The sequence below is a fragment of the Sinohyriopsis cumingii genome, chromosome 1 (assembly GCF_028554795.1).
Source record: "Sinohyriopsis cumingii isolate HCF-2022 chromosome 1, ASM2855479v2, whole genome shotgun sequence".
Lineage (NCBI taxonomy): Eukaryota > Metazoa > Mollusca > Bivalvia > Unionida > Unionidae > Sinohyriopsis > Sinohyriopsis cumingii.
This window is the reverse complement of record NC_142961.1, coordinates 139,936,360-139,957,775: the sequence shown is the minus strand read 5'-3', so window position 1 is coordinate 139,957,775 and position 21,416 is coordinate 139,936,360. Positions and strand designations below refer to the sequence as shown.

Below are 21,416 nucleotides of genomic sequence, written 5' to 3'. Positions count from 1 at the left end.
CGGGAGGAAGAAGAAAAAAACAACCAAATATACGACCTACGCAACGTACGCGAATACACACACACACACACAGACACACACACACACACACACACACACACACAGAGGGAAGAGGAAAAAAAACAAACCCCAAATATACTATCAACAGAGAAGGCAGATAATACAAACCCCAAATAAACTATCCACACAAACGTACGCGAACGCATACAAACCCCAAATATACTATCCACACAAACGTATGCAAACGCATACAAACCCCAAAATATACTATCCATACAACGTCGCTAACTCATACAAACTCCAAATATACTATCCACACAACGTCGCTAACTCATACAAACCCCAAATATACTATCCACACTCGGGAGGAAGAAGAAAAAAACAACCAAATATACGACCTACACGACTTACGCGAACACACACACACACACACACACACACAAACCACAGACGGAAGAAGAAGAAAACCATTATACACTATCCACACGGAGTGAAAAAATAACCCTTTATATATACTATCAACACAGAGTGAATAAAATAACCCATTATATTCCATCAACACAGAGTGAAGAAGAAAAAGTTTTTTGAAAGCACCTAAGCCCTCACCTGCAATGACCAACTCTGCCAAACACCTACACCCCACCCCCACTCCCAACACTACAAACCCATTTAACCCGTTATTTTATGGCATCAGTGTGTGATTTAGGAAACATCAAGACACAAAATGATGGATGAATAGACTGACTATTGTTTACCGACTTGCATGCCTAAAGAGCGTGCGTGAAGGAAAACATCCTTCCATTTCAATTCTAACTAAAACATGATCCATAGGGATAGAGAGAGGTGAAAGAGCACAATTTCATAAAGTGTGAGTAAAAACAAAACACGCCATCCTTATTATACAATGTCAAGACCAAGAGACACTTACGTTTTCTTTCTGGTCTATTCTCTTTTAGAAGGTAGTATGAAATTTCACATCAGGGCCAACGCATCGGCTCACATTGTCAATTTTTCCATTTCCATGTCTTCACTGGCACAAGTTCTTCCTCATCTTCAATGTCTTTTTCTTCTGAATCCCTCTTCTCTTTTTCGTCTTGTTTCTGTTTCTTCTCTTTTCTCGTAGGGCACTCTGAATCCCAGTGTCCTTTCTCCTGACAACGATATTAGGTATCTTGACTTTTGTCTCTCTTTCTTAGACGAAGCAGGTATTCTGGAGACAAATACCCATTTACCTTTGCAGATATAGCAAACTTCATCAGCACTTACACGCTTTCGTATGACTCTCATCAAATCAACGACCAAAAGAGTAAGTTTTGTTGCCAATTTCGACTGTGAATTATGCTTTCGTATGACTTTAGCATATATTTGACCAGCAGGTCGAGCTGTGCTGACTCTTCCATCTTCTTGATCGTTTGAGAGTGGAATGAATACTCTGACGCTAAGACACTCTCCTTATATACAGGGACCTGCTGCGTATGAAACCTAGTCAAATGTAATTTTGCAATAAGATGAAACGATTTCATTGAGGAAGTAAAAGGCAATGATGTACCGTATCGCCTCACACAAAACCTGAAGTGTTAGTTCAAATCCGTGTCAGCGATTTCGAAGACGACATAACTGAGCTTTGATCAATGTTCTCCATTTATGCCACAAAACCACGAGTCCTGATTCACGCCAAAGGAAATTTCGTTCGGTCCATAAAAAATAGTATCACATCTGAGAAACGCAAAAACGAACTTCCAGAAAACTGAGAACGACGGCTTACACCTACAACGTAAATGTATGAGTTCAAGTAGTGCGTAAAACTTAGTCAAATTAAATTTTTATAGTCAGGACGAAACGATCTCTTTTCGAAGAAGAAAGCAGACACCAAGCGACAATGGCGATCAGTGTCACACAACACTTTTCAAAATGTATATTATCAGAGGTTTGTTCTAGCGATCTGCACGGTAAAATGTATTTTGCAATAAGACGGACACAATTTCCATGGGATCGCCCATGGTACCATTGTTCGTGCATTAGTTTAATTTTTTTAAATATTTTTTTTATATAAATTGCCTATAGGATAGACCCAGTAAAGCATGGCCATTCTCGTCACTGTCTGAATAGCTACTCAAGTCAATTCGAAGCGAACGCGGTAAGAAAATAAGTATAGCCAATGAAATGGCTTACAACGGGTGATGCATTGTTTTGTTCTAGGACTGTGTGGCATAATAATCCCTATGTTCTTGCGTTGTTACCATTACAGTGCAGACAGACTGAAATGTGAACTTACAGGCCCTCTTTGTGTGTGTGTTGTACCATTTCTTCTTACCACATCAAAATACTGAGCGTCACAGTATTGGTTCGCGTTTTCAAGCTGACCATTTTTTATATCTCACTTAAACATTTTAACATAAACACTCACACTCACATCGGTAGAGTCAGAACAGACGTGTCACAGTATTGAGGGGCATGTTATCTTTTTTCTTTCAGACTAATAAATTTGGGGTTTGTATGAAGTAAAGAACCGAAAGTACAGTGAAACTCAAGGATGATGACCCAATCTGTCTGTCTATTGATGCGTGTATTTACTTAAGAAGAAATATGACCTCTAAAACACAAAGAGATAGGCAAGCATGATTAGATTAAACACAACGATGTTTTCCTTCACGCCCGTGTAATTTAGAGTTTCAATCGTCTTTGAAGACAAACTTGGTCTCCTTTTGTACGGCTTGAAATAATAAAAAAACTGAAAAATCTTAAGCACTTTGCTATAGATACTTTCATCAACAGACTAAACAACATAAATACCGTTACAACAATAGAAAGCCTTAAATCTTCTATCAAAAAGAAATGCATCAAAAAAATTAAAGATTAACGATAACTAACCAATGAAACCGAATTTAACAAAGGCAATGACATGTGAAGAAATGCCTCTCACTTTGGAAAGGTAGGCGAATGTACTCTGTCATGCACCATCAACTTGAAAAAAATTATAAACAGAGAGAAACCTGAATTCAAAATTCAGTTGTTTTTTTCTTCAAAATTGTTTCGTTTCGTTTTTTTATTTTTGGAACAAATCTAAGCACTAATATAGAGTGGAAAAGGGAAAATGCACATACAAGCTTTGATATTTCTGAAAAAATGAGGGGATATTCCTAACGTTCATAACCACCTATATATGCTTGGACTTGTCTGTGACTTATCCACAAAACAAGATGTACATATTTATGGTCAAGCTGCAAGTGTGTGCGTGTTTTGGAAGATGGTAAAACTTGGATATACAATTTTCTCGTGACACTTATAAAGTGAAGAGTCTGTGCAAGTGTCAAAAGCAAAGTCATATAAGTTATGTATTTTGTACGGCTTGTAAAGATTTCCACTTTAGAAAATGTGAAGCATCACAAGTTATTATCACAAACAGAAGTGGAACATAGGGGCTTGCAAGAAAGAAAATAACCCAGACTGTTGGTGTCATCAAGAGTGCTAGAGACGGTACCCGAACTTGCTTGCTTGCTTACTTGAATTAAAGTGATTTTCGCTCTAATGGAGCATGTATCACTGGTTTAATCACGCACCGCGTGATTTTTAATTACTCCTGGGGAAGGAAAGAGAGCCTCGTCCCCCAGGCTTTTATGTACTCACAGACTATTTTTAAATTTAGCCACTCAGGTGTAGGACTAACTAGTCTTTAACAACCTGACTGAAAGGCTTTAAACATGAGTGGGAATTGTCTCACCACACACTCATTTTTCTGTCCGAGCGCGGTAAAGGAGGAAAAAGGTGCTCAGCAAGACAGCCATGGATGTTAAGTACTCACCAAAACGCTAGCCCGTACTTATTTCAAATCAAGCCGTGTCACCAAAAAAGACGACGTGTATGACATCAAAGGGATTGTCAAACGCAGAAACCGTAAAGTGGGCAAACGACGTGTCAAAGAAGTCAAAGTACGTTGGAAAGGATATGCGCCCGGTTTTCGTTCTTGGATCGACGCTTCGCACGTCATCGACTATAAAAAGAAGTGACCATCATTCCCTTTCACACAGATTCAGCTACTGCGATCACTCCTTCACCCAATTCTTCTCTGGAAGATTTACAAAAACAACCCTTGTGGGTGTGGTGTGGAGAACGTGTGCCTAAAACGCAAATCATCTTTTTCTGCCAAACCTTCGTGGTGTATTGTGTCATCGGTGCAGCCATCGCCAATATGAGTTTGCAAACAATTGTGGACCATTGTATTGAGCAGTTGCATCGGTTACCTGCTTCCTAATCCCTCCCTGAAATTCTCCTCGAACGGGAACAACGGGAACCTTGTGTCCAGTGTCAGTGCCAGTCACCACTCCAACAACAACCCCATTTTGGACGGAGACACTCCGCTGACTTCCAGTAACACCTCGGAGAGCCACAAAACTCTGGAATTATGAGCAATAACAACCAATTTTACTCAACCTTACCCAGTGACAGTTCCATGGAGGTGTTTCCCAAGAACACGTTGTGCTGTTACACGGTCAAATTACCTCAGACCATCCAGTTAGATCACGAAGCCCATTGGGAAGTGGCTTTAGTGGAAATCATTCACCCAACACAAATCAAAAACATCACCGAAAAGCAAAACACTTTCGAGGTGGAAATCCTGAATGCCCAACTGGAGGAAGAAATCAATAAAATCGGGGTTTTAGGGGACACAAGACCAGCTAGCAATCCAGCCTTCATTATCTACACCTTGAAAATTCCTTCAGGTTATTATTTTAGTGGTGAACATTTGGTGGACACTATTGCGGACAGGTTCAACTTAGCCTTTGGCAAAGCACTGAACAGAGCCAAAAAAAGTGTGAAGATTGAGTACCATAAAGTGGCTCATCGTCTCATGGTCAAATTTCAAGATACGGACACATTGTCCCTCAGGTTCAATGGTAGTTTGTTTGAAATTTTGGGTGGACATGCAGAAATGGTCGCAAACAATTTGAGCCCCAAGATCAACAGTAATATGGATTTTTACAGAGCTTTTGGAAACCCGGTAGAACTGAACCAAGGACTTAATTTGATCTTTGTGTATTCCGATATGGTGGAGTACAACGTGGTGGGATACACCTCTGTGCCGTTACTGCGTGTCATTCCTTTCAAAGTGGATAGTACCACAAACAATGACCAGGAAGGTGCAAACACCTATCACGTACACCGTGAATTTGTACATTCTCACTATTTGCCCGTCAGTAAGTCGTATTTAGACACTGTCAACATTGCTATAAAAGGAGATCTGGGACAAAATATTCCATTCTCCAAAGGGAAAGTTACAGTGAAACTCCATTTTCGAAAACGGTTCTCTAACGAATTGTAAGTCAAGACAGCGAAGAATGACATTTTCACCATATAAAATCCGGCCAGATGCGTGTGGAATTTCAGTTTGCAGAAAATCTGCGCGCAGATAATACGGTGAACGTCATCCTGTATGCTGAACTTGACAATACGATATAAACCAACAGTTTGAGAGAAGTCATTCTACACTATTAGAAGTCATGGAAGACTTTTATCAACGTTTATATAGTAGGGATTCTTTGGACATGGAATGTGAAGATCCTGAGAAAGGAGAACCCCAAGACAAAGACGAAGAAGTCATCATGATGAAGTCTAGATGGCCAGAACAAGAATCACATTTAGTTTCCTGTTATGCTATAGTCTTGACAGAAAAAAATTAAGGAATTGATCAAGAAAGATTGCTATGGAAGTCAAAACAATCATCCCAGTCAAATTCAACACGATAAATGCCTGATGCTGAGTCAAGAAGAAAAATTGGACGAATATCTGGACGAAGCTTGGAGTCTCATCTCGGAAGAAGACGTGTTACAACAGTGGTATAAAGGCTTGAGTGAACATTCTTGTCCACCATTAACCACTCAAGAGATCCATCGCATCGAAGCTCTCTTGGATCAGAGTTGGGAGACAAGGCGAAGAAACGGTTACTTTTCAGACATTTTCAAGCAAAACGTCAGGATCGAATTGATGACTTATTATTACGTGTGAAGAAAAAAACAACACACAAATGGATACCTGGGAACTTTATTACCTTTTGAACCACAGTTCGTACACTGCTTCTTGGAATCCTGTCGTCTGTGCTAAAGATGAACTCCCTCATTGCAAACCTCAAGGCCATCAAGCTTATGTGATCAACACGGACGACAGTCATCTCCCAGGAACCCACTGGGTAGCCGTCTACTTTCCTCAAGAAGGATGTGTGGAATATTTCGATTCGTATGGATTGCCCCCTTTGGAAGACGATATCATCGACTTTATGAGAAGAAATGCTCAGACCACACGATTCAATATTATGAAATTACAAGGTACAGATTCCTTGGTGTGTGGACAATATTGTGTGTATTTTCTGCATCATCGCAGCCTGGGCTATTCCTTAGAACATTTAGTGACTTATTTTGATCGTCATTCTTCTAGAAACGATGAGAAACTAGATCGATGGTTTTGTGACCAGTATGCTTATTTTTTGTCTCAAGCTAGGAAACGTAGTGTCCATCAATGGCCTAATGACTTCCAACAGTGGAAATCACAATTTCATTCACAACGTTGTCATCCCTGTCCAAAATAATGTGTGAGTTGAAAAAAAATGTTTGTGATTAGAAAAAAATGTTTGATGTTATATTGTTGGATTATTGTTAAAAAATGTTAGAGTTGTTTGTTAGTGTTAAGTAATTTGGAATAAAAATGTGTTTTGAAGAAAAAAATGCCTTTGTGGTTTGTTTAATTATAGGTATCCTGATTCATGCTCTTTGACTTCTCTCTATCCCTCCCATAACACTATTTGAACGGTTCGACTCGAAAACCGTGTAGTAATGATTTCCGTCACGTCTGCGCTTTGAAAATAAAAACGGGGCAGTCTCCAGTCTGCCCATCCATTGTCGACTCATCTTCCTACGAAGATGTGCTCAAGATTAGCCAAGTTGAACGAAGCCTATGTGAATTTGCATAGGGTCATGACAAGTCTGATACCGAGACCTGAAGAGATAGACAATATCATAATGTTGAAAGTCACTGAAGACCTGAAAGAAGAGCTCTTCAAGGAGGAATTCAAGAAGGAGAAAGAAGAATGGACGGAGAAGTACAGACTTCATAAACAGCAGAGACAGCAGCAACAGCAGCAGCAACATGAACCTGACAGAGGCTTTGTCAACAGTTGTATCGACACCAAAGAGTTCTTCTTCTCTTTCCGAAGAAGCAGACCTTATCCTGTGAGAAAGCCTGTCGTCAGAGGAGGCCGCCATCTTATAACCTAAGCGATCGCCATAGCTTCAAGTTCCCAAAAAAAAAAATTTCAGGGCTACCCAATACTCTCGAAAAGAAATAACATTCCATTGCCTATATATGTTAGTCAGTTAGAAGAAAAAATACAGAAGTGAGTCTATCAGCACATGATTTCTTTATCTTGGTTAGAAAGTGTGACTCTAAGTTGTTCGTTTCCGTCGCTTATCAAAATTTTAAAAATAGTAATGTTCTGTAAAAAGTGAGTGAGTGTTTCTTTTAGGTCTGTGCGTTTTTTGTTTTTTTTTGTTGGTGATAATATGGATAATGTAAGTTCGGGTACAACGAAATTAAAAGAATTAGGCCCAGAACTCGGTGTGGAGGGAAGAAATATACGCAACAGCAGCGGGAGCAAGAAATGCAGACCTAGCCAGTTAGCACTCCACCCACCTCGAGAACACAAATAACATCTTGTCAACAGCCGACTATACCTAACAAACAACCCGCCCCGGAAAGAGTGGTGGCAAAACAAAGGGCCAATTATGTTAGACAAACGGTATGGCAAACTCAAATGTAATTATCGGAGGCACTACGTTCTTTTCTTACTCCGATACTACAGGCAATCTCAGCTGAAAGAACAACCACAACAACAATAACAGCGACAGACACCATAGCGGCGGATTTGAAACTATCTACCTCAACTGAAGAATTAGTATCAGAACCAGAAGAGGAAATTGAGGCGGTTGAGGAGGAGGAGGGGGACGCTGAACCTCGTTGAGAAGTACACCGAAATGGGGCTAGATCAAGCATTGTATGACGTCAACAAAGCAAGGCAGTTTATTAGAGCCATACAATACGTTGCCTACAAATCTCTAGAACCTTTAAACCAAGACCTTCTCAATGGGGATTAGGGGTCAGAGTTCTTCCCCAATTCTACAGACAAGCCTACACTGGATACCCCCTCAGTCAACTGGTAGAAACCGCTGCTTACATTACCGCCCATCATGGCTACGCATTTCCTGATATCAAGAATCATGAGACTAGGAGTGTGGGAAAGAACGTAAAAGCAAAAGAGAGACGTGTTACCTTCTAACAGAAAAACCAGAATTTTTTAGGGCTCCAAAAGATTGCTTATTATTAAATAGGGAACCATATTTGGCTTGGTATCCCTCCTTGACTAAACTATTCTCGAAACAAACTTGACCCATTGGAACACCGCAACAAACTTAACTTTTTAAACCTAACAGTGACCAAACTGGTATATGTCGCTTAGTCATAATAATTTAAATAAGATCAGTATGGCTATTTTTATGTACACTAAGTATTAATATTAGACAGATATGTTAGGAAGTAGGAAATTTAACAGACTCGTTAGATTTGAACTAATTGCACAGGTGGTTAACACATTATTGGTACTTTTTATTGTCCATTAGCAAAAACGGGACTTGATTTGAAATAAGAACGGCTAGCGTTTTGGTGAGTACTTAACATCCATGGCTGTCTTGCTGAGCACCTTTTTCCTCCTTTACCACGCTCGGACAGAAAAATGAGTGTGTGGTGAGACAATTCCCACTCATGTTTAAAGCCTTTCAGTCAGGTTGTTAAGGACTAGTTAGTCCTACACCTGAGTGGCTAAATTTAAAAATAGTCTGTGAGTACATAAAAGCCTGGGGGACGAGGCTCTCTTTCCTTCCCCAGGAGTAATTAAAAATCACGCGGTGCGTGATTAAACCAGTGATACATGCTCCATTAGAGCGAAAATCACTTTAATTCAAGTAAGCAAGCAAGCAAGTTCGGGTACCGTCTCTAGCACTCTTGATGACACCAACAGTCTGGGTTATTTTCTTTCTTGCAAGCCCCTATGTTCCACTTCTGTTTGTGATAATAACTTGTGATGCTTCACATTTTCTAAAGTGGAAATCTTTACAAGCCGTACAAAATACATAACTTATATGACTTTGGCTTTTGACACTTGCACAGACTCTTCACTTTATAAGTGTCACGAGAAAATTGTATATCCAAGTTTTACCATCTTCCAAAACACGCACACACTTGCAGCTTGACCATAAATATGTACATCTTGTTTTGTGGATAAGTCACAGACAAGTCCAAGCATATATAGGTGGTTATGAACGTTAGGAATATCCCCTCATTTTTTCAGAAATATCAAAGCTTGTATGTGCATTTTCCCTTTTCCACTCTATATTAGTGCTTAGATTTGTTCCAAAAAAAAAAAAAAAAGAAACGAAACAATTTTGAAGAAAAAAACAACTGAATTTTGAATTCAGGTTTCTCTCTGTTTATAATTTTTTTCAAGTTGATGGTGCATGACAGAGTACATTCGCCTACCTTTCCAAAGTGAGAGGCATTTCTTCACATGTCATTGCCTTTGTTAAATTCGGTTTCATTGGTTAGTTATCGTTAATCTTTAATTTTTTTGATGCATTTCTTTTTGATAGAAGATTTAAGGCTTTCTATTGTTGTAACGGTATTTATGTTGTTTAGTCTGTTGATGAAAGTATCTATAGCAAAGTGCTTAAGATTTTTCAGTTTTTTTATTATTTCAAGCCGTACAAAAGGAGACCAAGTTTGTCTTCAAAGACGATTGAAACTCTAAATTACACGGGCGTGAAGGAAAACATCGTTGTGTTTAATCTAATCATGCTTGCCTATCTCTTTGTGTTTTAGAGGTCATATTTCTTCTTAAGTAAATACACGCATCAATAGACAGACAGATTGGGTCATCATCCTTGAGTTTCACTGTACTTTCGGTTCTTTACTTCATACAAACCCCAAATTTATTAGTCTGAAAGAAAAAAGATAACATGCCCCTCAATACTGTGACACGTCTGTTCTGACTCTACCGATGTGAGTGTGAGTGTTTATGTTAAAATGTTTAAGTGAGATATAAAAAATGGTCAGCTTGAAAACGCGAACCAATACTGTGACGCTCAGTATTTTGATGTGGTAAGAAGAAATGGTACAACACACACACAAAGAGGGCCTGTAAGTTCACATTTCAGTCTGTCTGCACTGTAATGGTAACAACGCAAGAACATAGGGATTATTATGCCACACAGTCCTAGAACAAAACAATGCATCACCCGTTGTAAGCCATTTCATTGGCTATACTTATTTTCTTACCGCGTTCGCTTCGAATTGACTTGAGTAGCTATTCAGACAGTGACGAGAATGGCCATGCTTTACTGGGTCTATCCTATAGGCAATTTATATAAAAAAAATATTTAAAAAAATTAAACTAATGCACGAACAATGGTACCATGGGCGATCCCATGGAAATTGTGTCCGTCTTATTGCAAAATACATTTTACCGTGCAGATCGCTAGAACAAACCTCTGATAATATACATTTTGAAAAGTGTTGTGTGACACTGATCGCCATTGTCGCTTGGTGTCTGCTTTCTTCTTCGAAAAGAGATCGTTTCGTCCTGACTATAAAAATTTAATTTGACTAAGTTTTACGCACTACTTGAACTCATACATTTACGTTGTAGGTGTAAGCCGTCGTTCTCAGTTTTCTGGAAGTTCGTTTTTGCGTTTCTCAGATGTGATACTATTTTTTATGGACCGAACGAAATTTCCTTTGGCGTGAATCAGGACTCGTGGTTTTGTGGCATAAATGGAGAACATTGATCAAAGCTCAGTTATGTCGTCTTCGAAATCGCTGACACGGATTTGAACTAACACTTCAGGTTTTGTGTGAGGCGATACGGTACATCATTGCCTTTTACTTCCTCAATGAAATCGTTTCATCTTATTGCAAAATTACATTTGACTAGGTTTCATACGCAGCAGGTCCCTGTATATAAGGAGAGTGTCTTAGCGTCAGAGTATTCATTCCACTCTCAAACGATCAAGAAGATGGAAGAGTCAGCACAGCTCGACCTGCTGGTCAAATATATGCTAAAGTCATACGAAAGCATAATTCACAGTCGAAATTGGCAACAAAACTTACTCTTTTGGTCGTTGATTTGATGAGAGTCATACGAAAGCGTGTAAGTGCTGATGAAGTTTGCTATATCTGCAAAGGTAAATGGGTATTTGTCTCCAGAATACCTGCTTCGTCTAAGAAAGAGAGACAAAAGTCAAGATACCTAATATCGTTGTCAGGAGAAAGGACACTGGGATTCAGAGTGCCCTACGAGAAAAGAGAAGAAACAGAAACAAGACGAAAAAGAGAAGAGGGATTCAGAAGAAAAAGACATTGAAGATGAGGAAGAACTTGTGCCAGTGAAGACATGGAAATGGAAAAATTGACAATGTGAGCCGATGCGTTGGCCCTGATGTGAAATTTCATACTACCTTCTAAAAGAGAATAGACCAGAAAGAAAACGTAAGTGTCTCTTGGTCTTGACATTGTATAATAAGGATGGCGTGTTTTGTTTTTACTCACACTTTATGAAATTGTGCTCTTTCACCTCTCTCTATCCCTATGGATCATGTTTTAGTTAGAATTGAAATGGAAGGATGTTTTCCTTCACGCACGCTCTTTAGGCATGCAAGTCGGTAAACAATAGTCAGTCTATTCATCCATCATTTTGTGTCTTGATGTTTCCTAAATCACACACTGATGCCATAAAATAACGGGTTAAATGGGTTTGTAGTGTTGGGAGTGGGGGTGGGGTGTAGGTGTTTGGCAGAGTTGGTCATTGCAGGTGAGGGCTTAGGTGCTTTCAAAAAACTTTTTCTTCTTCACTCTGTGTTGATGGAATATAATGGGTTATTTTATTCACTCTGTGTTGATAGTATATATAAAGGGTTATTTTTTCACTCCGTGTGGATAGTGTATAATGGTTTTCTTCTTCTTCCGTCTGTGGTTTGTGTGTGTGTGTGTGTGTGTGTGTGTGTGTTCGCGTAAGTCGTGTAGGTCGTATATTTGGTTGTTTTTTTCTTCTTCCTCCCGAGTGTGGATAGTATATTTGGGGTTTGTATGAGTTAGCGACGTTGTGTGGATAGTATATTTGGAGTTTGTATGAGTTAGCGACGTTGTATGGATAGTATATTTTGGGGTTTGTATGCGTTTGCATACGTTTGTGTGGATAGTATATTTGGGGTTTGTATGCGTTCGCGTACGTTTGTGTGGAGAGTTTATTTGGGGTTTGTATTATCTGCCTTCTCTGTTGATAGTATATTTGGGGTTTGTTTTTTTTCCTCTTCCCTCTGTGTGTGTGTGTGTGTGTGTTTGTGTGTGTGTCTGTGTGTGTGTGTATTCGCGTACGTTGCGTAGATCGTATATTTGGTTGTTTTTTTTTCTTCTTCCTCCCGAGTGTGGATAGTATATTTGGGGTTTGAATGCGTTAGCGACGTTGTGTGGATAATATATTTGGGGTTTGTATGAGTTAGCGACGTTGTGTGGATAGTATATTTGGGGTTTGTATGCGTTCGCGTACGTTTGTATGGATAGTATTTTGGGGTTTGTATGCGTTCGCGTACGTTTGTGTGGATAGTATATTTGGGGTGTGTATGCGTTCGCGTACGTTTGTATGGATAGTATATTTTAGGGTTTGTATGCGTTTGCGTACGTTTGTGTGGATAGTATATTTGGGGTTTGTATGCGTTCGCGTACGTTTGTGTGGATAGTTTATTTTGGGGTTTGTTTTTTTTCCTCTTCCCTCTGTGTATGTGTGTGTCTGTGTGTGTGTATTCGCGTACGTTGCGTAGATCGTATATTTGGTTGTTTTTTTCTTCTTCCTCCCGAGTGTAGATCGTATATTTGGGGTTTGTCCGCGTTAGCGACGTTGTGTGGATAGTATATTTGGGAATTGTATGCGTTCGGGTACGTTTGTATGGAAAGTATATTTGGGGTTTGTATGCGTTCGCGTACGTTTGTGTGGATAGTTTATTTGGGGTTTGTATTATCTCCCTTCTGTGTTGATAGTATATTTGGGGTTTGTTTTTTCCTCTTCCCTCTGTGTGTGTGTGCATGTGTGTTTGTGTGTGCGTATGTCTGCGCGCGTACGTTGTGTGTGTGTGTGTGTGTGTATTGGTCTCTGTTTGTCCCTATAAAACTCACTTTATCCCTATCAGATACACTCTATCTACCTACCTGCAGTAGCGTGTATTCAGGTCAGCCACTAATGCTAATTCCCATTGACGCTGAATCGTCCCCATTACTACTTCCGTTCAATTTAGCGAAGTTCTAGTTTACTGTCAAGAGTCATCAGTGTCCAGAGTCTATTGTTAGTACTTGATTTTATTGTTGTCCAACTTTTGTCTTTGCAGTTTTATTCATATCTTGCCGGGGTGGTTTGGGGGAGGGGGCAAGCCTTTGGGATATTGGTTAACCTTTAGTCTATTTGTCCGCCTATACGCTGATCTGTTGATCACCAGATATCATTCCAAACTTTTGTGTGGACCTCATTTGCAAATCTGTGTAATTAGGATGCCCATGGAGTTTCCCTCTGTTTGAGGGGTGTTTCCCTGCCTTTATACATGGAGTCCCTGGCAGATGGAGAAAGATGAGATACTTGCAGTGATATATTCAGGAATCGTCAGGCTACACTTTATATGTAGACATAACAGGAATGCGTAACACACACACACACACACACATATATATATATATATATATATATATATATATATATATATATATATATATATATATAGAGAGAGAGAGAGAGAGAGAGAGAGAGAGAGAGAGAGAGAGCATGGCTATAAAGGGGTTCGCTTTAGACAATGAATTATGCAGCAGTTATAGTCATGATTGCAAAGGCGAGCCAGTTTAGTTGCTATTGTTTCCAAGCACTACTATGCAGGATTAACTTGCTTGTTCCCTTGAGGGACTTTAATTACGGGTTATGTTCATGCTAACTGACAAATTAATGAGCATAAGTAACCATATTAAACTCACCACAATTAAATGGTTTTCATTCCCATGAATGATATAGTTTTCCTTCATAGTCGTTTTCATGTTTTCTCTCAGATCAATATTTATCAGGGATCTCTTTGATTTCCACAAATTGTACTTCCACACTTTTAAGAGATTAACGTAATTAGAATATAAAGCTGATAACAACGCAACGAATTGAAACGTTTTATTTTTGCCCGGCATCTTGTGAGTAAATAAGTCGATTTAAATGAAATGCTATCTTAAACTATACAATTACTAATGGTACTATCACGACTATTATTATTACCACTACTGTAAGAACTAATAAACTACTACCCTTATTTTTATTATCATTTTTATTTATTTATTTATTCATTTATTTATTATTATTATTATTATTATTAGCATTGCAGAGAATTGGAAATATCTGTTCGCAGAAAAAAACAACTTTTGTTTGAGCATTTGAAGAAATATTTGAATCATGACGAAAGAAAGTCGAAAGTCTGTAAATGGGATCACAATACAGCCCCAAAGTATGAGGATGTTGCAAGGAGAGGTTCTCAACTTATTGAACAACGACTTCAGAAAGTTATTTCCCAATGGATAAACGATGGACCATTGAAAGAATACGTATCCGAGATGACAACACTGCACAAGACAAAAAGAAAAGAAATGGAAACATGTTTTCATGAAATTTACAAACTTGAAATAGGTTTCACTATGCCCGTGAATACTGAGGAAGATATCTACTTTACTGCATACGAAAAGGCAACACTAATCATACTTTCACCACTTATCATCGTGTGTGCACTCGTCTGTCTTGCAATTGGTATCCTGGCATTACCATTTATTATCGCCATCAGTAGTTCCGCAGGCGATAAAAGCGTCAAATCTATGCAAAAAATGGCGGCTCAGGCCATGAAGAATGCAACAAAGGGAAAATCGTTGGACATATTTATTTCCGATTGCTTCGAAGGTCCGCAGAAAAAGATTATATCCATTTTCAAGAACGAATGTATGAGGAGGATAAAGTTGATGCATGCGATTTTGGATGAAATTAAACAAGACTCACGAAGCAAAAGTAACATATTATATGTGTATGGGCGTCTGCAAGAGCAGATTGAACCGCCTTCATTGTATGTGAGGAAACTTGGTGTTGAGTACAAAAGTCGATGCAGTGTGCCATTGGAGAGTCTTCAAATACAGGGTAGTTTCTCTAACACAGACATGTCCCATTTGCATGCTATCAACGGGTATTATCAGGAGAGGGATGCAACCCTTCGAGTCATTCATTCCAATTATTCAGGTTTCCATATTCAACATTTCAAGGATATACGGTAGGTTGGAATAACACTTTGATTCATTTGATCAAAAAGTTGGAAAGAAAATATTTTCATATTCATCAGTTAGTTTGATCTTTTTATTTTTTAAATAAAATTGCAGTCCTATATTGAACGCTGCATTAATTTCCGAAGTATCATTCATTTTATAAAAGATTCAATACCAAAATCATTGTCAACAACAAGAGTTATCCCATGTACAGTATTTTGTTGAATTTCATCAATTCATCTAGAGCGACGATTACATGAGTAAATGTTTAACATATCTTTGCCAAAAATATGATTCCCACATTATGCCATAAGCGTTACATTTACAATCTACTTAAAACGTTAATACAACTCATTTCATATATTGATAATTATAATACCAAAGATATATATATATATATATATATATATATATATATATATATATATATATATATATATATATAGAGAGAGAGAGAGAGAGAGAGAGAGAGAGAGAGAGAGAATCTGCTCGCTCCTCAGCTTATATCTGGGGTCCCTTCCAATAAAAGTTCACATGTTTGATGGGAATTATGGCCACTCTTCCCCCATCCGCATTTACGGGATTAAGATTTGTGAGGTAACTGTCAACGATAGTGCAAAAGGAGTCTTTGACTAGATTGCGTGCTTCAGACTCGCATTGAACTCCGATGTTGAGGATGTATATGTGTGTTAGTGTAGTGTGCGTGAAAATATAATGAATTAAAACAATTCAGACTTATGTTCATACATACGAAAGAAATCCGTTACTTAATGATTTAAATCACGAATATCTTTTCTGACAAAATACTGTCAGGAGCAAATATTTTATTTGAAGTGACTCTGCAATTTCCAGGTCGCTAGAACACAATAACTTTGTGTCTCACAGAGGTGTTGTATTTTCAATATCACCTGAAGCAGACAAGACATGTTGTACGGCAGGATCCTTGAAAGTCTTGATAGAACCGTGTATTGATAACCTTGAGAACTATGTATTTCCCAACCCCCAGAGGCATGGTTGCGTCGCTGGAAATTCTGCTGAGCCCTTCTTTTTGAGAATGGCATCTGGGATCATGGATGCTCTGTTCTACATTCATCAAAAGAATTTCGTGCATGGTCGCCTGGAACTTTCATCTGTTCTAGTAAGTCGAGAGAGCTGTTGGATCACATTTGTGGACAACTTAGTCGTTGGTGTCTTTATAGTTGAATCATTTACTGGTGCTTTCATGGAAACTAATATTAGAGAGAGAGAGAGAGTTTACTTACGCATCATTCATACAGCTTTTAGCTTTGCCTTCAGATGAATTAATATCAAATATGTCTTTACCAATGCACTTGAACACCATTGCCATACTTATTTTGTGTTATTTTGATAAGGATATAGTAAGAGTGGTGAAAATAAAACCACACAAATTGACACCAGGTCAAGTAGCTATATTATAAATTTTGCTTATGACTATAAAATTGGCCTTCGCTTGAGACTTTCGTATTCTTGTTTTGACTTAAAATAATTTATGACAATACAAAAACTTTGTATAGAAACAAAATATATTCATGAATACAATACAACGAATGCTGTTGATGTTTTATTTTTGTTAAGTTTCACATTTTCTGTTTAAATGTATGGGGAATACCATCTAGACACTAAATAGCACCTACTTTATTTGTTGCAAATATGAGTTCAAAACGATCTAAAAGAGAACTGGGGCGTATCCAGGAATATCGTTGATTGTCTGGCGGGAAGTGGGGCGAAGAAGGCAAGGGATTTGTGCATGAACCCCTCTTGAGACCAGGTGTCAAGACCCCGGAAGCTTCTGCATTTTAAACGATTACATGACATAATTTTAGCTATCTCTCTGTAAAGAAAACTTACTCAAAGAAACGGTCCGATTGTTTCGCATCTTTTGTCAGTGAGCGCATACCGATTCGGCTCAACTTCCCTCCATCTGTCCCTAACAAGTAATTATTTGAAGCGGCAAATAATCTTGTATACTCAGCCTTAGGCTTGCATATAGAGAGAACATATTGACTCTTACACTGGAAAGGGCAAATGGACAGAACAGTGGTCCATATCTTGATACCTTAACTTGAAAGGTATATTAGAGATACCTTAACTTGAAAGGTATATTAGATTGAACCTGACTAAATAAGCAATACAAAGCTGCAGATGTTTCAAGTAATTACTGCGCAATTTTGTCATTACAGTGAAATCTCTTTTCCTTAAATTTCTCCGATTTGAGCCAAGTTCGTATTATGATACATTAATTAATATTTAGTAAATGATAAAGAAGTTTTTCTCTTTACAAAAAAGCGTTACTTATTCGTCTTCATTATTTTATTCAATGACCCTTATAATTAATTCACTCTGGTTAAATATTGAAATGGTGTACATACCATTTCAATAGAGTACATAAAGCGCACTTTGGAGATCGTACAGTTTTTTTTTTTCTCTCCAAACGTTTCGCTTCTTCGATAATGATACGGTCGTCTATCACTTTTCAATTGCATTTTGTTCGTCACTGCAATGAGGAACAGAATTTAGCTGTTTTTTTTTTTCTTCAGCTGACCCCTGACGTGATTCCCAAATTATGTGACATCGAGATACGTCCCCCTGGAAAACAACATAGAAAGTGCATTTATCACACAGCACCAGAAGTTCTTCTAAGTGTTCCTAACAAAGTCAATAAGCCAGCCGATATTTACAGCTTTGGGACCCTTCTCTGGGAATTGTGGTATGGACAGCACATTGCGGTCATTGAGAATTCAAGTAAAATATCGTGCGTCAGGAAAATACCAACATTTGTCGATAAGATTCCCAGAAAGTCAATCATAAGTTTAATTCAAGCTTGTTGGTTAGAAAATCCGTCTGAACGTCCGTCGGCGAATGTTTGGAGTAAGTTGTATGAAAACTTTAATGCGCATGTGCACGAGGACATTTTACGATAGTTCTATACAAAAGGACATGAAATGCTAAAAGGCTATAAGATCCCTTCACTTTGCATTCAATTGTTTAATGGCTTGTGTGTACATGTGAGATATCTAAAAGTGTGTTTGCTTATTTGACTATCAATGGCATATGAACATGACTATGGATAAATTATAGAGATCGAAATACGAATGCAGTGCAGCTAACTGCTGACTGATATTCCCAGTGAGATCAACTGATTAGATTAGTTAGGATCATATATATGACAACTTAGGTTTTGATTGTGTATTTGGTCAACGTTCTTTAATTCATGATAAATGTATTATAATTTTTATTTTATGGATGCACCCAATTGTTTATTTCAAGTATCCTAATTACTTTATCAGATGACATATATAAACCAAAAAGAAGGCAAAGTTCAATCCCTGGATTCTACAGGAGAATGATTCACAATATTAGCCAGAATTAACATTTAATACATACAGGTTAGAGACTTCTTTCGTACTCAACGGAGATTCGAATCAAGGTCCGCAAAAGGCGATGGCTGCCATTTACCCGTGGACATCGTTACGAATCTCCGGAGAATACTAGTATGAATTAAATATTCTCTATCCTGCATTGTATGTATGTATGTATGTATGTATGTATGTATGCATGTATGTGTATATATATATATAGATTATGTTGCATAGATACGTACACACACACACACACATTCGTCTCCTCCATCTATTAATCTTCCATCATGTACAAATTTTCTTAATTACACCTACCTGTGTATTTCAACAGACGAAAAGTATTAGCGTCAATCCGATTAGTGTTGGTCAAAGACACGTGGTGTGTGATCTTGCTAAAGCTATTTATTGTATCCTAGTTGTGCTGGATGAATAACGCCACTTTCTTGTTTTGATATTTTGTTTGTGCTAGATAATAACTAGCACATCAACAGACAAACGAATTCGATGGACAGTCGGAGTGAACAAGCTACTATTTCATACATTTTTTTTACCAAAACAAAGTTGTTCACGTGCATTGTTTGTTATTGTCCAGATAAGCACGAAACTTGTTCAAATCGACCAAAGTGCATAGTTATATATACACAGCAAGTACGTTTGTTTTTAGTTTTTTCAGCATGCATTGTTAGTATACACAACTGAATTGATTTGTTTGTGCATATCTGCCTGTACATCTCCGGCTCCTCTGTACACAGCTAGTATATGCCACATTCCCCCACAGCTAAAGCAGCATTTAAGTTACAGATTTGACTCCTGTTTATGTGCTGGCTAAATATAATAATTTTTTCTCCATGTTTTATTGTGCACTTTTAAGTGTGTGTGTGTGTGTGTGTGTGTGTGTGATTTGGATTTTGAACATAGCTTTAACAATTTTTCAGTCATATCACTACGATGTCTGCAGTGTGACAGTTTATAGTGATGTCTAGCATGATGTCCCACCCAGTCACATTATCCTGACACCAGGCCGACCAGTCCTAACACGAGCCTGCTAATGCTGAGCGGCAAGCGAGGCAGCTGTTAGTACCATTTTTGTATGTCTTTGATATGACTCGGCCGGGGATCGAACCCGCCACCTCCCGCATCCGAGGCGGACGCCCTAACCTTTAAGTTGTATGTTTTCTTTTGTAGTCAAGTTTTCCATATTTAGCTTTTGCATTCACTAAATTTATATGGGATGCTTTTAATTTTCATGACAATTTATATTACAGATATGATTTAAATCCTTGAACATGGATAGAGCATGTATATTATAGAATTTTGCTGTACTTTTTAATTAGTTGGTTTAGTCAGGCTGATCAGTAACATTGCTTAAAATGTTCTGTGACGTTTTAGCTTGTATCGGTCTTAAACTTGTAGCTGTAAATTCTTACCCTGGGTTTTTAGAAACACGATGTATTAGTTCCTCATCCAATATTTCCAACATTTTCATTAGTACGTAAGTAGCAAATGGGCAATAGGTTGATTGTTATTTTTCTAATGCTGACACTGAATAAAGATTTTTTCCAAATCAAAACAGGTATTTTTTATATTTATAATTGTTCAAGTCTACAAAATAAGCCTTTGTCTAATTTAAAAAGATTCCTATAAGCATGGGATATGGTTCAAGTTACGTACAACACAGTACATTACAGAGCAGAATTTTTATTGGGACATTTGTCCCTTGACGGTAGGTGGGGGTCTTACGGAAAGTTTGCATTAACCCTAGACTTGCATTAGTGTGGTACTTGGGGGTCATATGATAAATCCTGTATTAAAATGACCCATAGGTTTAACATGGAAATTGGTTATGGTGTCAAAAGTATTTATAAGGTCAAACGAGAAGGGTGATGTCAATATGACAGACAAACATATACGCACAACATAGAAAAACAAATATAGCAATATCTTCAAATAGTACCTCTCATTTCTAGAGATCTGAGTGGCCCTGAAAAGTGGCGTTTGGGTTTCTTTAAGTTCTTCTTCTTCCATCATTTCTTCCACCATTTTATCCATGATGACTTCTTTGTGGGGACCATCTTTTCTTCCAGAAATGGGATCAAGTTTTGATGACCCAATTCTCTAAAATTTTCACAGATCTTCATCCAGTTTGCTTTCAAGCGATGACAGTTCCTTTCTTCCTTTTTGCCGTCCTCTTCTTTTTCTTCTCTCGGGTAATTCTAATCGTATGTGTTTTCTTCTATTACTTCTTTAATCATGCTCTTGGCAGTTTGCAGTGCAGCCACTTCCTTTCTAACACGTGTACTATAAACCTCTACTCGTTCTTGTAGTTGTTCTAAGCCTATCATGAAATCTACATATTTCTGCAACTTTTCGGCCTTGTTTCTCTCCATGGCCTTTTTGTGTAGTTGACGACGACTGACTGATCATAGATTTACTTAAAGTGAAGGGTTAATTGTGGCACTGATCGGTTATTAATCTATCGTATTGGAGGTGATTAGAGCCACACGCGTTTATGTGTGGACCGCACACTTCTTAATTGTCATATCTGGTCGAGGCCACGGAGGGAAAGGGTGCAAGAGAGACGCATTGACGTCATCTTAAGGCACGCATTAATCCTCGGATATATAT

General features: G+C 38.2%; 1 protein-coding gene across 8 annotated transcripts in view; it reads left to right on the top strand.

Moving 5' to 3' along the window:
* LOC149808011 (uncharacterized) overlaps positions 1 to 20,361 on the top strand; it is a 78,807-nt gene extending 58,446 nt beyond the window's left edge. For all 8 annotated transcript variants that reach the window (XM_089972476.1, XM_089972457.1, XM_089972500.1 and 5 more), the window contains 3 exons: positions 14,488 to 15,419; positions 16,264 to 16,549; positions 17,970 to 20,361. In XM_089972476.1, coding sequence (XP_089828602.1) covers positions 14,488 to 15,419; positions 16,264 to 16,549; positions 17,970 to 18,353 — 1,602 coding nt within the window. In that variant the 3' untranslated portion in view covers positions 18,354 to 20,361. The remainder of the gene's footprint in view (positions 1 to 14,487; positions 15,420 to 16,263; positions 16,550 to 17,969) is intronic.
* Positions 20,362 to 21,416: the final 1,055 nt, after the last annotated feature.